This window comes from Eretmochelys imbricata, chromosome 1 (assembly GCF_965152235.1).
Source record: "Eretmochelys imbricata isolate rEreImb1 chromosome 1, rEreImb1.hap1, whole genome shotgun sequence".
NCBI lineage: Eukaryota > Metazoa > Chordata > Testudines > Cheloniidae > Eretmochelys > Eretmochelys imbricata.
In genome coordinates, this window is record NC_135572.1 from 112,383,287 (window position 1) to 112,398,023 (window position 14,737).

Genomic DNA, 14,737 nt, shown 5'->3' on the forward strand with positions numbered 1-14,737 from the left:
ATTCACATCAGATACTAATTTTTAACCTGGCCATATAGTTAGTTGGTTTTCTGTTTTAAAAGCCAAAGTAACTGTTTTCTCTCCAGGCCTCTTTGTGAGAGGAATCTCAGTCACACGAAACACATTATAGCCTGGCTGGTGACGTACTACAGCTCTTTAATGGCCTCAGACAAAAATTCTGATACTGATACAGCAACATATAAGTGTGATCTAAAAATGAAGAAATGATGCTTATGAAGAGCATAAGATTAATTTATTTACAAATATTTCAGCCAGTTGACTTTTTAAAAGAGTTTTGAAGAGTCTAGAGTGAAAAAAAAACATAATAATGCAGAAATGTTAAACACAATGATGCTTTGCTGTACCTTGGAAGTGTTGATAGTGTTGGCCTTTCCTTTCTGGAAGCTTCTCACATAACAATACATATACACCATAGTGCTGACAAAGGGTTAACATTTCATTAATGAATAATCTGTGACACAGTAGAGTTGCAAATATTACAGAGGCATGAGATGTGAGGCGGAGGAAAGAGGGAGGTGGAAGAATTGTTAAAAGTTTAAAATCTACAGGGAATGGAACATCCTCACAAAAGGATCATACTATTAGTTCAGAAGAAAAGCATTAGTTTTGAAAATTAATTATATATGTGTGCAAGATACTAGTGATGATAGCTTTTTAGGGGTGGCATTAGTAAGGTAGGCAGAATTTTGATAATAAGAGGGGTTTTAGTTATTTATATATTTTTTATTTAAAATAATCTCACTGACCTGGATTGTACTATAAGAGCAAGTTTGATACTCAAAAATCCCTGTATCTATGAAAAACTGAACATTTACAGTGTCCAGTTACTCTTGAATGACTCAGCTAACTGCACTTATACACATTCCACATAGCCTTTTAGAACTAAACCTCACCAGCCTAGAACAGCGTTATTATAATTAGTCAGTTATCTACAGTGTTTGACAGAGTCTTTATAGAAAGAGAAAAATGGCAGAAACTGCTTTACTTTTCCTCTGTGGATCGTCGGTAAAGAGACTCGCCCAAGTATTCTAGCCTCTCCCTCTGTTCAAGATCCTGGTACAAGCCTTTGGGAACCTTGTTCAGGCCGTAAAGTAATCCATACAAGCAGCCAGCAATAGATCCAGTGGCTGCGCTCTCACCTGTAAAATTAAACACAACCGTGTGCAGTTCTGTTGTTGTGAAAAATGCACTCTCCTTTGCAGCTATATCACTACACAGAGAAGGAAGCTTTAAGCCACTGCAGGAGAGATTTTTACTTATATGTGGTGTGCCAAAGAGACTCTCAGAATGGTAGCTCTAGAGAGTTCACCAACCAACTGGAATTTCAAGCCTCCACCTTTGCCAGCAGTAATGGGTCAGACTGCATAATGTACTCCTGGGGAAATTCTGCCCCAAAAAGTTAAAAATTCTGCACACAATATTTTAAAATTCTGCATATTTTATTTGTTAAAATAATGCAAAATAATCAGGCTGGTTTCAATTATTTTGGTAATTTATGTAAACTACAATACAATGGATGGAGTTCGGGAGTAAGGAGCATTGGAGGAAATCCCCAAACCCCCTCTGTCTAATAGTAATGTAGCGAGTATTGACCCTTTACTTCTAGTTATTAGTCAACAAATATATGCACCCATATGCTCAGTGTTACATCATAGGCAACGGAAGAGCAAGCAAGGGCTGGGTATTCAAACTCACAATTTATATTGGCTACTGACCATCTCCAGAAAGGTCAGTAGCAATCAGTTCATGGAGCACATTTTGCTAGGAAATTTTAAAAATTTAGACCAGTTCTACTCTCTAAAACACCATAAGCATTTATAAGGCCACACTGTCCTTTACAGTAAGGATCCTTTACACCACTCTGGCAATGTAAAGGAGCCTTAACATTTTTACACCTGTTTTACACTCTTGGGGAAATTCACTAAGAACAATCGGAACAATTCATTAAGCAGGCAGGTTGCTACATTCTGCTCTACCTGACGGGATAGAGCCTGCCCCATGCCTCCCTCCTCAGAAACAATCCAAAGTCCTGCCATGCCAAGCATGCTGCAATAGTGAGTGAAAGGGATAGAGTATCTCTCTCTCTCTCATACATACTGCCCAGACTGCCCAGCCCCCCAGTGGTGATTTACATCTCTACCGGAAGCTCCGGGAGGCCAAACTGACCTGTCTGCACTGCCGGGGAGGGGCACGTGACTGCTCTTGTGCCTTCCCTTTGCTTCCCCATCAGAAATAATTTTTCTGCAGGGAAGCAAAGAAATTTGCGGGGGCCATGAATTCTGTGCATGGGTTGAAGCTTCAGTGCTGCTGACCCTTGAGCTAATAATGCAGTGGGTATGCTGCAGCTTAAATGACAACTACTCATCAGCTGTTAAATCAGTCACTCTGCTAATCAAACCATGCTGCGTGGTTCAAATGTTATTTCGCAGTGTAGCTGCTCTCACTGAGCTAGGCTAGCTCACGTGGAGTAACGCGTGTGTACTAACTCACACTAACAGCTGCAGTGAAGACCAGCCTTAACCATGAGTTTAATATGTACTGACACATTCATTGTGATACCAAATGAACACTTGGGTTGGCCCCAATATTCCATTTAGTGCAGATGTTGTGGGGCAGAATCCCTGCCTTGCTTTGTATGCTAAGTGGCACAAAGGGATTGGAAACCTGTCGCTCCCTTGCTATGGATACCCCCTCCACAGGGGAGTCTCCAGCAGGCAACAAGCTAACAGTACTGTCTCCTGCTGCTGTAGAGAGTGTACAAAAAACTTGGTATTTTCTGCCCGTGCTCCCTCTGCTACCTCTACCTCTACCTCACTGATTACGTTGGTTCACAAGCAAGGAAACTGTGTGCCATTAGAATCATGCTGGGAGGGCAACAAGTCCATTTGCCAAATGGACAAAAGTCAATTCAGTAAGCAGCAATGCTGTCCGGCTGCTTAAAGGGCAGCACATTGCATCATTTCGATTAGAAGGGACTTTTCGTGGGGCCTCTAGCTAATGCGCTGCCTCACAAATACAGGATCAGCAGATTTTATTTTACAATTATTATTAAATGGTGAAAGCAACAATCTTTACATTTAAAAGGTAATAGTTAATCCAATGAAAACAATATATTTGATATTGTTTCAGAGAAAGAGAATGTGGTTAACGCAAATAAAAAGCAATGATATCAGCTGCTCATCTGATCAAATAAGAGAGCCATTGGCTGGGGAGGAGCCAGGGGACAGAGAAAAGCCAGGTCCTCCAACCCCGAAGTCCCTGACTTACTGCTCTTTTCCTTTTGGGAGGAAGCTTCCTCAACAAAACATCCCCCTTCTCTTAAATGGCTCTCAGGGTGCAACAAACCATCGCAGTTAACCCAGTGCTAGAAAGGAAGAGTAGCTACAGAAGAAACCACTAGATTGCAAGATCTTTAGGGCAGGGAAAGTATCTTATTACTGTAATTAATCATTTAAAATCACATAATGGCTGTGTGTATGTATCCATGGTATCTTGTGTTGAGATCCCATTAACTCTCCCAAAGCTAAGTTGGGGTGGGTTGGGTCAGCAGCGCAGACAGAGGGTCTCCATGGAATGCCTAAGTTGATTGTTGATGGCATCCTGCTGGGTGAATCTGCAGTGTTGGTGATTCAGCATGAGGGTAGGGGGCAGGGCACAGTGATGTTGAAGGAGCTATCTTTGGCATGAGTTGCAACACAAAGATATTAACCACTTGTGTCCCTTAAAGAATACATGGTGTTTTTTATAAGAGTAAGGATGTTAAACCAGTGTCCCAGACAAACTACTGCTTAAGTAATTACATACTACCTGCCTGAAAACTCCCTGCAGTTTTAATTGCATTCAGTATTCTTTTTCTTCCCCCATCTTATGCCCTTGTGTTGTTTTCCTGTGTGTGGTTCTATAGCAGCCATCCCAGACAGAGGTTGCTGTTTATAAGTGGTCGTAAAGTGAACCGTAGACACGGATATCCTTAATTTACTTCACAAGCATGTTGTGAGGCTTAATTCACTAATGTCTGTAAAGCACTTTCCGAGTCCTGAATGGCAGGTACTATTGACATAATAACAACACTGATCATGTGACATTGATAAGGAATCAATAATAGGCAATATGGCAGATTTGACTTAGTCAGGAGCTTTACTGCTGAGATGTCTTTTTCAACAGGAGTGAAATTTGTGACTTAAAGGTTGCATCTCATACAATAATGACCATTTTGCCATTTAAACTCCAGGGGATTCAAACACTTGATATTGTAAAGGAACAACAGGATTACTCACCCCCGTGGAACATTGCTCGGTTGCAAAGTTCTGTCCAGTCACCACCACATCCTAAAAGAGCATCATATGCAATCATGGGAGCATCATGGCCTCTTCTTCCACCCCGACCTTCAGAACTCCACCTCCTGTAAGTCTAAAAGAATAGCTGTCGAGTTGGTCGCAAAATGTTGCAAGTGCTCACCACTTTTCACATGCAGAGTGATATTCTGTTAGACACTTTTACCCTGAGATGGTTGATAAGGATCTGCATTCAGGGGAAGCTCACTTCTATGTATTTGTGACATTTCATATGGAACAACGGAGGAGCGTCTCTGATCTTCCCATTTACAAATGCAACCACAATATTAATTTGAGTTGATATTTTTTCAAAGCCTCCTAACACTGACAAATTCCCTGGTTCCTCTGCTGAATAGTCCCCCCAGAAGCAGCTCTGACTCTCATGGACAGACAGAGGCTTTAATGCCAACAGTCATGTAGGCCAGAAGGAAACAAAATACTTGTAACTACTCTGCAGGCTGGATCAGGAGCAAAGGTCTCTAGGATTCAAGTGAGTCAGGAATTTCAAGAAGCTCATCAAGTCAGAGTCTCATTTCACATCTTAAAAGTTCACACTCATAGAAATTAGAGGTGGAAAAGACTTATTAGGTTGTCTTGGTCTCCTCTCAGACAATGAGGAATTGTTCTCCATTCCCCCACCACATATTCTCAAATGTTTTGTCCTGCCCAGTTTTAAATATGTCTTTACTGTGTCCTCTTCCACATTTGTTCAAATGTCTCCACTTCTAGATATTTTATTTCAAATCATTCTTTCTCACCTTGTCCTGCCAGGCTTCCCTTCCTCTCAAAGACTGCTCTGAACAACAATAGTGAAAATGATCTTCAAATACAAGAGGCAGAATACTTCCTCTGCAACAAAAACCCTGGGCATTGTGCACTGGCCCATCAAACAGGCCCTAAAATAGGTACATCCAGACTTTACCTCCTGCCCCAATTTCCAAACCACACCCAAAGTGCATGTGTTATGCTTAAAGCAAAAACATTATTTTGATTAAAGATTGGCCTGCAAGCCTGTTTTTTAACCCCTTAACATATAAAATACAATATAGCAATTTGAGTTGTACCTCCTTCAAGTAGGGCTGAATTTAGCCTTGAGCTTCTTGATACATGAGGCCTTTCCTTGCATTTCAGTCTATTCCCTTTATGGTTTACTGAGGACTGTGTTGGAACTGCAAGCTGTCGTGTTAAGAGCAGTGTGTGTGTATTTGTCTGTCTGTCTCTAGTCCCATGTGCAGACTAGTGGGCTCTGTAGCAAAGTGTGGGAGCATTCAGCAGAGTCAGTGTGCAAACCGCCAGCTAGAGTAAGGTGAGATGAGCTGTATCTCTCTGCTTAGGGAGCAGCCAGTTTTGTTTCTCTCTGTTTTGGAGTTCTTGTGTGTTCTGAGAAATAAAGTAGTGTCACATTGCAGCCTTCCAGCAGGACTATTATACATTTTATCTAACTTCTCTGTTTGTATGCTATGAAAATAACTTTCACTTAAGCTTTATATATTTATATACTGTGCACCCACACATATACCAAAGTGGGAGGGGTATCCAGCTAGACTGTAGCATCACTTTCTCCTTACTTTCATGTTTGCAAACAATAGGCAGTGCCTATCTGCTTCTGCTGTCATCTTACACAAGTAGACTCTAAGGCCTTAGTTCTGCATCCCTTATTCATGTGAAGTAGCATTGATTTACACATAAAGTCCCATTGGGATTACTTACATCAGTGCTATTCTGGATCAGGGCTGCAGACATATGTCTCAAGTATCCTTTACTTTGAGAGTTGTCACTCATTTTACTCCTGATGATACCTCCAGATTTGGTGTCTCCGAGCTTTGTTGAAAATTGTTTAGCTCAGAAATAAAGAATCTTGAAACTCAGGCTATAGAAAGTTATTGACACTCAAGGAATGAAACTCCAACATTTTAAGCTTCCTGTATGACCGCTTTTTCAGTCGCTCTCATTTTGGGTCTTTATCACACATTGCTTCCAACATTTGAGTCCATAGCTTGAGAGCGATGATTGAAGAATCAAGTCTTAAAATGAGAGTGAGCTGCAGTGTCTGTCTATTTGTGCAGTTTACTTAACACACAGTTGAAGAATCAAACTCATATTTACTGCAAGATGATTTGTTCTGATTGTGCCCACTGCCTGCTTCTTGTCCATACAGTCAGGCAGAGTTAACTTATCTTTCATTGCCCCAAATTTCTGGGTATCTAGACATGGCAGCCAATTTTATAGAAACTACTGTATATTCCTTGTTACTCTGAAGAGTATTTATTTTTACAAATAAAAATGGTCTTTTCAAATATATTCCAATAAATAAAATCTGGCTATGTCTGCCTAATATTAAAAGCTTCTGCAGTTTTTGTGTGCATGCTTAAATGGGGGCTTTGCATGGACTGGAGATGCACACATGATTTTAGAGACCTGTTTGAAAATTTAGCCCTGGACATTTCTCTTTATTGTTGCAATACAAAAGGAGTTCCACGCGCAACTGACAAACTGAAAGGAATGCAGGGAAAAGCACCAAAGAGGATCAAAGTGCAGTTCTACTTTGAAAAGAGGCTGTGAAAGTGGCACAGTGAGGGTTCCATGTATTTCCCATTCAGGGAATGCAGATCCAATGTGCTCAGTTTACAAGTAAAAAGATGTAGTTTCCAACTGTCAGTCCTGCAGACAGCCAAGGCGCTGCAAGTCAAGCAAGGGTCTTTCCTTCCTGTGCATCATCAATAACAAAAGCTCAACCTGCCAAAGTGGTCACACAGGTGTAAGTAGAATTTGGTCTTGTCAACTGTAAATGGGCCATCTTGATTATCACTACAAAAATTTTTTTCTCCTGCTGATAATAGCTCATAATTAATTAGCCTCTTACTCCACTTTTTCATGTTCTCTGTATGTCTATATATATCCTCTTCCTCTGTGTTCCATTCTATGCATCCGATGAAGTGAGCTGTAGCCCATGAAAGCTTATGCTCAAATAAATTTGTTAGTCTCTAAGGTGCCACAAGTACTCCTGTCCTTGTAACTGGAATTTAGTCAACTATTCTGTTGATAATGAATGAGGAGGAATGTTATTCAGCTCAGCCTCCCATATAGTAGTTGTATTTACACTAGTCGGAGGAAAAACTAGTAAAAACTTATTGTCACTAAAGTAAGAAAATATGACTGAATACACACAGGGAACAGAGCTGTTAAGTGAGCAGGTGCCGTCTTATTATCTACTAATGAATCTACTATTCATTATCATCCATGGATGCCCTCTATCATATTTCAGAGCATGGAAAAGTTTACGGAGCACCCCATGTTAGTCACTTTTCAGAACAGAACTATGCTCCAAGGGACTGGAAGAACTGACATATGGGGAAAGTTGAAAAGAATTTCATATTTATTGCCAGGCTGCTAAGTAAATTGGAAACATGAGAACTATCTTCAAATACTGGAAAGTCATAAACACCAAAGAAGAAGAGGAATTTATTTAGCTTGGTTCAAGAAGCAATAACTAAAAGTAATGGGATTAAATTAAAAACAGTGTAGACTACAAAACAAAGTACCCTGGGAAGTGATGAAACACCATCTCTTGAGATACTTAAAACAAGACTGGACAAAACCAGTGTAGGAATCGACTCTGTATTGATCAAGGAATGGACTAGGATGGGGATTTTCAAAGAGCCTTGAGAGAGTTATGTGCCAAACTCCCATGGGAATTTCTATGAGAGCTGGTCACCCATTTCCTTTAGGGACCCTTAAAAATTCCAGCCTAGATCTCTGAGTATGTCTTTTCCATCTTTAATAGCTATGATTCATTGCAATTTACTTCTCAGTTTCACCCCTTCTCTAGATGTTTAAACATCTGGCCAGTTTGACTTCCCTGCTTATTGTATTTCTCCCTGTAATGGTTTATACTGTCTTTAAAGAAAAGAGAAATCATGTTGGGGGATGGGAGAGCAGGGTCCAGGCTACTCTGTTCCCCTTTCGCCCTGATTCCTCTTTCCCTTAAAGTGCCAGTATATGCTGGTTCACTCCCATTCCATGACTATCGCTTACAACCTTATTCCTGATTCAATTGTAACCATTTCTTGTATTAACTCACATATTAAGTAAAGATGGAATAATTTTTCTTGTTAGTAAATAAGCAAAAAACCTTTTCAGAAGAACCCCCATCCTATGGGGCAGAAAAGACATTTAACAACCATCTCAGATTATCTCTCTGGAAATGTGTCTATTAGTAATGAGATTTTCTGAGCTCTTCTTGAAGTTACATTTACAGATTTTTACCTTTTCTCTCTCCTCAGCATCATAATTATCAGGAAAGACGGGTTTATTCTGATTATCTTCAGTGATTTCTCTCTCCTCCAAATAAAACTGCCATTTGGCTTCAAAGTAAAACCAGTGCTCCTGATACTCTGAATGCAAAACAAACTAATGGTGTAATATTTCATCTTGACAAGACTTTCAGGTGCACTTAAATAGCTTTTAAAGAAAGAACAAAACAGCGTTTTCCCAGTAAAACTTTGTATTCTGCAGGAATATAACTTTAACAATTCACACACTCAAGCAGGATCAAACTGCATGTTCTATTTGATTATATCAGTGGAACAGGTAACAGAAAGGCAGGAAAAATTAACATGAAAAGAAAGAAAGAAAATTAAAAATGGTAAGAACTGTAGAATTATCTTACAAACATCCAACAAACTAGAAATACAACATGATATGACATTGAGACAGTGCAACCTTCTTCTGAAACGCTATAAAGAAAAAAGATAAATGTGAATTACACGGGAGAAAAATTAGTCTGTGCCTTTGTTTGCTGGTGTTCCTTTATAGCAAATCACGAATACCTAAAACATTTATTTTTGTTTGCTTGAGTTTCTTTAAAATGAAATAATTGGGTGGGAGGTGGGAATGTGCTTTTTTACCTTAGAAATATGAGGACTGTCAAGGCTTACCTTCCCTGGTTTTGCTGGGGGACTCAGAGGTGTGGAATAGAGAGCTTTTCTCCCAATTGTTTGAATTAAACAGGTGTTGAAGATACCAAACAAAATACAAAATCTTTTACACAGCCTGAATATAAATCACTTTCCATCTCAATTATTCAGATTTTATATGTATGATTTCTCTAGTGTAATGAACCTACTAGTTCTTCAGTCATCCATAGAATCTTCCATGAAAAACTGGGTAAACAAAGACCAGAACTTGCACTACAAACAAAACAGGAGGAGAAAACCTTCAGCTCATCTTTATATATCACCTACTTTTTGCTCTGATCAGTGAGAAAATACAGTGAGTCTTGAAAACTGCAAACACATGCTTAACTTTCTGCGTATGAGTAGCCCCATTATCTTCAATGGGACTACTGATGTCCTTGATTCAGCAAAGCACTTAAGTGTCTGCTTACCTTTTAAGCAAGTGCTTAAATCCAGTCCTATTAACTAAAACACTTAAACATGCAATTAAGTCTTATTGATATCAATGGGCGTACTGTACTCATGTGTAAAGTCAAGCACATGCATATTTATTCGCAGAATTGCGACCATGAGGGGAAAGGTGGAAAAAAGGGATAGGAGGCAAAGACGACTAGAATTAAGAATTCAAAAAGCAGGGAGATGGAGAAAGCCATGAAACAAGCCATTGGAAAGTTGGCACTTCTGTATAGGAGTATGACTGCAGGTGTGTTCAGCATCACTGCTGCTCCAAATTAAATACGAACCAAGTCTGACCTTCTGTTTTTTAATACCTTCCCTTTCAACCATGGTGACAATCAGGGCACAGACTTCCCAGGGGGAGATCAAAGGGTCGGAACCCAAACCAATAAGCAACTGAATCAAATGACTGTATACGATGTTATTGTATTATGAAAGTGTATCAAGTAAGATATCATATACAAACTGATGACATGCTGGTCATGAATATCCCTGTGTGATGTATGTACCAATGGTGTGTAAAGAGATAAGTACATGCTCTGGAAATATGTTCCTAAAATATGTTGTGGAGAGAGTTGATAAGCAAGCCTGCCTTAGACAAAGGAATGTGGCTTTACATGTCTGGATCAAGCTTTGTAAGCCAGAGGACAATGCAAGTACATTTACATGTAAGATAAACAAAGTCACCCAGCTAACTAGCGGAAAACAGCGTAGTGAGCACACTGGCAAACAGAGTCTGCACCCCTCGGAATTTTTCCTGGCTCTTGAGGTAAAGACATTGGACTTTGGGGAAATATAAAAGGAGCACAAAAAGACATTCTAGTTATCCATCACTTAGGGAACAAAGAGGACAGCACCCTAAGATTCTGTGAAAGTGGGGTCGTCTGACCTGGAGGGCTAGAGTTGCTGGTAACCTGATTTAAGTGAGAAAATTGGTTAGGCAAAGATAACCTGCTAAAATTAAGTTTTAATCACTAGAAAGCATGTTTTATTTTGTTTTGTTTGCAACCACACCTGCCTCCCTTTTCTCTTGCTTAGTATCAACTAAATCTCTGTTCTTTATTTATAAACATATTGTTAATTTTACTATAAACCATCTCAGTGCTGTTATTTTGAAGTAGAGTGAGTGCTTGGTGAACTTAACAGGCTGGTGTGTGCACTGTCTCTTTGGAGGCAGCGAACTTAGTAATTTCTGTAAGCGTCCAGTGAGAGGGACTGGACGCTGCAGAGAGATGTCTTGGGGGAAAGTTGGGAACTGGGGTTCACTGATTGTTACCTGCAAGGCAAGGTTCAGACTGGCAGAGTCTTGAGGAGTTTGCTGGTGAGGAAGAGAGACTGGTGTGGCAGGGAGTTGACACACAATCTGATCTCCAGCAAAGCTCACTCTTGCTGAGGCAAGAGGGGTAACACAGTGGCTTCCGGCTCTACGTTCCTTGAGGAGAGTGTCACAAACACTCAGACCTGACAGAAAATTAGCAACTGTGCACACATAGTAGTCACCTTTGTAAATGAAGCAATTTGGTTGTTTCTTTTTCTTTTCTTTTTTTCCTCTTCCAAAAAGGCTAAGCAAGTGCTCCTCATTAGGGATTAATATCCTGAAAACACTTCATCTTCATATATCAAAAAACAAAAGCTGTTTTTGTATACTCTGGTATTTTCTACCTGCTGGTAACTCTCCCACCCCGCACTTCCCAGCAGAGGAGGTGAAAGTATAATGATAGTAGAGACTACAGCACTCCTGATGCTGCAGCAGTTGCCACAGATCGCTGGGTGGCAGGAGGGAATCCAACCCCCCCATAGAGTTCCCTTGCACCCACACCAGGACCTAGGGTTGCTGCAAAGGGCAGGATTTTGCCAAGGCGCAGGACCTGGAGGAGTCCAACACAGAGAGGGTCCTGTTGGCATTTGCTGACACTGGTGGTGTCATGCCGAACATACCATGAGGTACTTTCATTCTGTTACAGGAAGCTCAAGCAGCAGTTGATTAATATCTTAAAAGAAATTCTATGTTTGAAAAAGCAGAGTGAAAATGTCTACCTGCCCCTTAAAAAACAGGAGAGTATTTTAAGAGAAAAATAGTCCTGGTTTAAATAAACCACCACACACAATTGATTTGATCATCATGTGATTTTAAAACTGGCCTAAAAACTCAAAAGACCTAGCAATTATCTCTGCTTTTCTGTTGCACTCATCAGCATAGTACCCTGGTGCTAAAAACATAAATGATTCTCCTCCCCCGCCCCCTCCGCAACACTGCTGTAAGGTAGGGAAGTATTATTATCCCCATTTTACAGATGGAAGACGTGAGGAACAAAGTTAAGTGATTTTCCTAGTCCGATGGAAAATCTGTAGCAAAGCCAGAAATTAAACCCAGACCTCCCAGAGTCCTGGGCCTGAACCACAAAACCATCCTTCCTGTCTTTCGGCCCAATTTTTCAACCCTTATGGGTGTTGTGTACTTACTTGCATGCCATGAGTAGTCATACTGAAGTCAATGGAGTATACATGAGAGTAAGTGTAACTTAGTGAGAGCAACAGACCTTTTGTGATTAAATGGGTCTCATTGTCTTGTGACTGAAACAAAAAAAGGCTTCTCAGAAATGGTTTTCTAAAAATGTAGGGCTCTGTTCAGCAGAAATTCTCTTCAGTGCATCTCAGCAGCCAAGGGACTCGCGCCTGAGGTGGGAGATTTTTTTCCCCTTCCAAAATAGCCCCAAGCTCCACAATGCCATTATTATACAATGCATTCTTCAGGAGTCCCACATATCTTTACACATCTGTGGGTTCACCCTGGTGGAGTGACAGGACCCTTCTGTAAGGTCAGTCAAAGAGAGACCTCTATATACTAATCCTGCACCTGCTGCTGTTAGGTCTAGTCTATAAAAAAAACAACAACAACAACCTTAGAGCAGAAGAGGCTACAGTAAAAGAATTCAGTGTGTTCCAGAAAAGCTTCTTGTTTGTCCACAATTTTTTGAGCTGCAACTTTATCTCGCAAATAAATCTTAGTTCTTGGACGCTCCAAGTAAAGATTTATATGTAGTCTAATCATTCCCCAGCGTTCCCCAGGCCCCTGTAACCTTTTAGAACAGATGGAAAAAACATTTCATAGGTAACACTTTTACATCAAAATGACTTTGAAAGTGTATTAAGTTAAATCAAATTAAGGACCCTTTAATTCCGAGCAAAAGCATCTACACAGGAATTTAATTTGGTTTAACTAATCCATTTTAAATTCACTCATTGAGCTACTTACAATTAACTTTCCAAAGCGTCCTCCTGTAGACAAGCTCCTATAGATATTTGTTCACATTAGGACAACAATACTACAATACGGTGATCCTAGGCAAACAGGCACTAAAAAGCTGTTATGTATAAGATGCATTAACATTATTTATCACAGGAGTCCTGTTTCACTCAGCTGTTTTGAACAATGAGTACAACAGAACATATTCCAAATGTTTGCACGGAATAGCAACAGCCAGATTTGAACATGCAGACAAAGGATGAATTAACTGTTCTCTAAATATATGCATCTCCAAATGCATTATGGCTTCCACTGGCAAAATGAGGAGTGTCTATTGAATTTCTAATGGAAAAAGTTGTACCGATCACTTGGGTCTCTTCTACTGTACCATTTGATGGAATGCAGCTGAAACAGCTTAAATCTCAGCACACATGCTTTGCAAATGATTTGCTGACCAACATTCTTCCTACCTTGTAATGACATCGGAAGACTCCCTACAAAATAAATCTGTGCAGTTTAGCATTATCATTATTGTTTTGTCTGTTTATATAGTACCATTAGTGTGCTAGGCAACTTGCAAGCCATATGAAAACAAGGCCCCTACCCTGAACAGCTTGCAGTCTAATGTGCAGACAATGTGGAAAGACAACATGTAAGCACAGGAGATTATGTGAACTAACAAAAGTGGCGCAATTGAGCAGTGAAGTTTAATGGGTGTCTTTATAGGTGATTGGTTTTTAAAAAAAAATAGTTTTAGTTTAGGAGTGTTACCTGCCATGTGTCGAATGGTTTTTTTGCAATATTCTTCAGCCATTGGGACCACCTTCATCATTTCCCTTCCCCACTGCACAAGTGGTTTTCCTTGTATTGCATATGATACAAATAGAGCTGTACAAAAGGACCCTAAAAAGCCTAGAATTAACATATAATATTAATAATTACTAACATGTGATCTACATTTCTACTGTAATAGTAATAATAAAGACATCTTTAACATAGCCTCAGTAAAATCATTACTAGCTGTGTCATATCTTTAGGATGGTTTAACAAATCCATCTGACTTATGTGTTTCTGTTTAACAGGTTGACACTTAGTCTGTCAGGACTCTTGGCTGAAGCATGCTGCTCACTGGATGACGACTTATTTGACATATCAGGGAGATTCTGGTGTCAGTGGTACAACATGACAGCAAATAATGCAGACATCCAAAATAAATATCATGTATTCATATGATACTTAAAAATCTTTTAACTCAAGTCACATGGAACAACTGACATGGACCAAGTAATTCAGTTATACTCGAAATCACTTTGTTTACAAAATCATTCAGCTTGCAGACTGATTACGATTTTAGATGTAATACTGTTTCTTGCTCATTTTACTCTGAGTAACTAAGTCATTTCTTCATAGACATTGTGCATGCTACTATGTTCTGTACTTCAGGTTTCTTCCTATTTTGTTTTGGGATCTAACTGCCCTCAATAGGAAGCTGTGCAAGTAGTCTATGGTGTATATCTGCAGGTTGCGGATCATGGAATTTCACTGTGTTCAAGATAATATTTTCTTTTAAGAGACACTCGCAATGTTGGCTGAGTCAGAAAATGACTTGCTTGTTTTCTTATATCTACTTGTGAAATTTTTGAGCTTTTTTTCAAACACAGCCAAAAATGCTGAGTGTAAACTTTAAAATAAAGCTAAGAAACCAGCTCGGTAATTGTAGACAC

General features: G+C 39.7%; 1 protein-coding gene across 1 annotated transcript in view; it reads right to left on the reverse strand.

Annotated features, from left to right (window-relative positions):
• Positions 1 to 252: 252 nt before the first annotated feature.
• The window catches only part of ADPRHL1 (ADP-ribosylhydrolase like 1), a 38,464-nt gene continuing 23,979 nt past the window's right edge, over positions 253 to 14,737 (reverse strand). Inside the window, exons 4-7 of the mRNA XM_077813753.1 lie at positions 13,785 to 13,925; positions 8,622 to 8,749; positions 4,299 to 4,431; positions 253 to 1,160 (exon numbers count right to left, since the gene is read on the reverse strand). Of these exons, the coding sequence (XP_077669879.1) occupies positions 1,003 to 1,160; positions 4,299 to 4,431; positions 8,622 to 8,749; positions 13,785 to 13,925 (560 nt within the window). The 3' untranslated portion in view covers positions 253 to 1,002. The remainder of the gene's footprint in view (positions 1,161 to 4,298; positions 4,432 to 8,621; positions 8,750 to 13,784; positions 13,926 to 14,737) is intronic.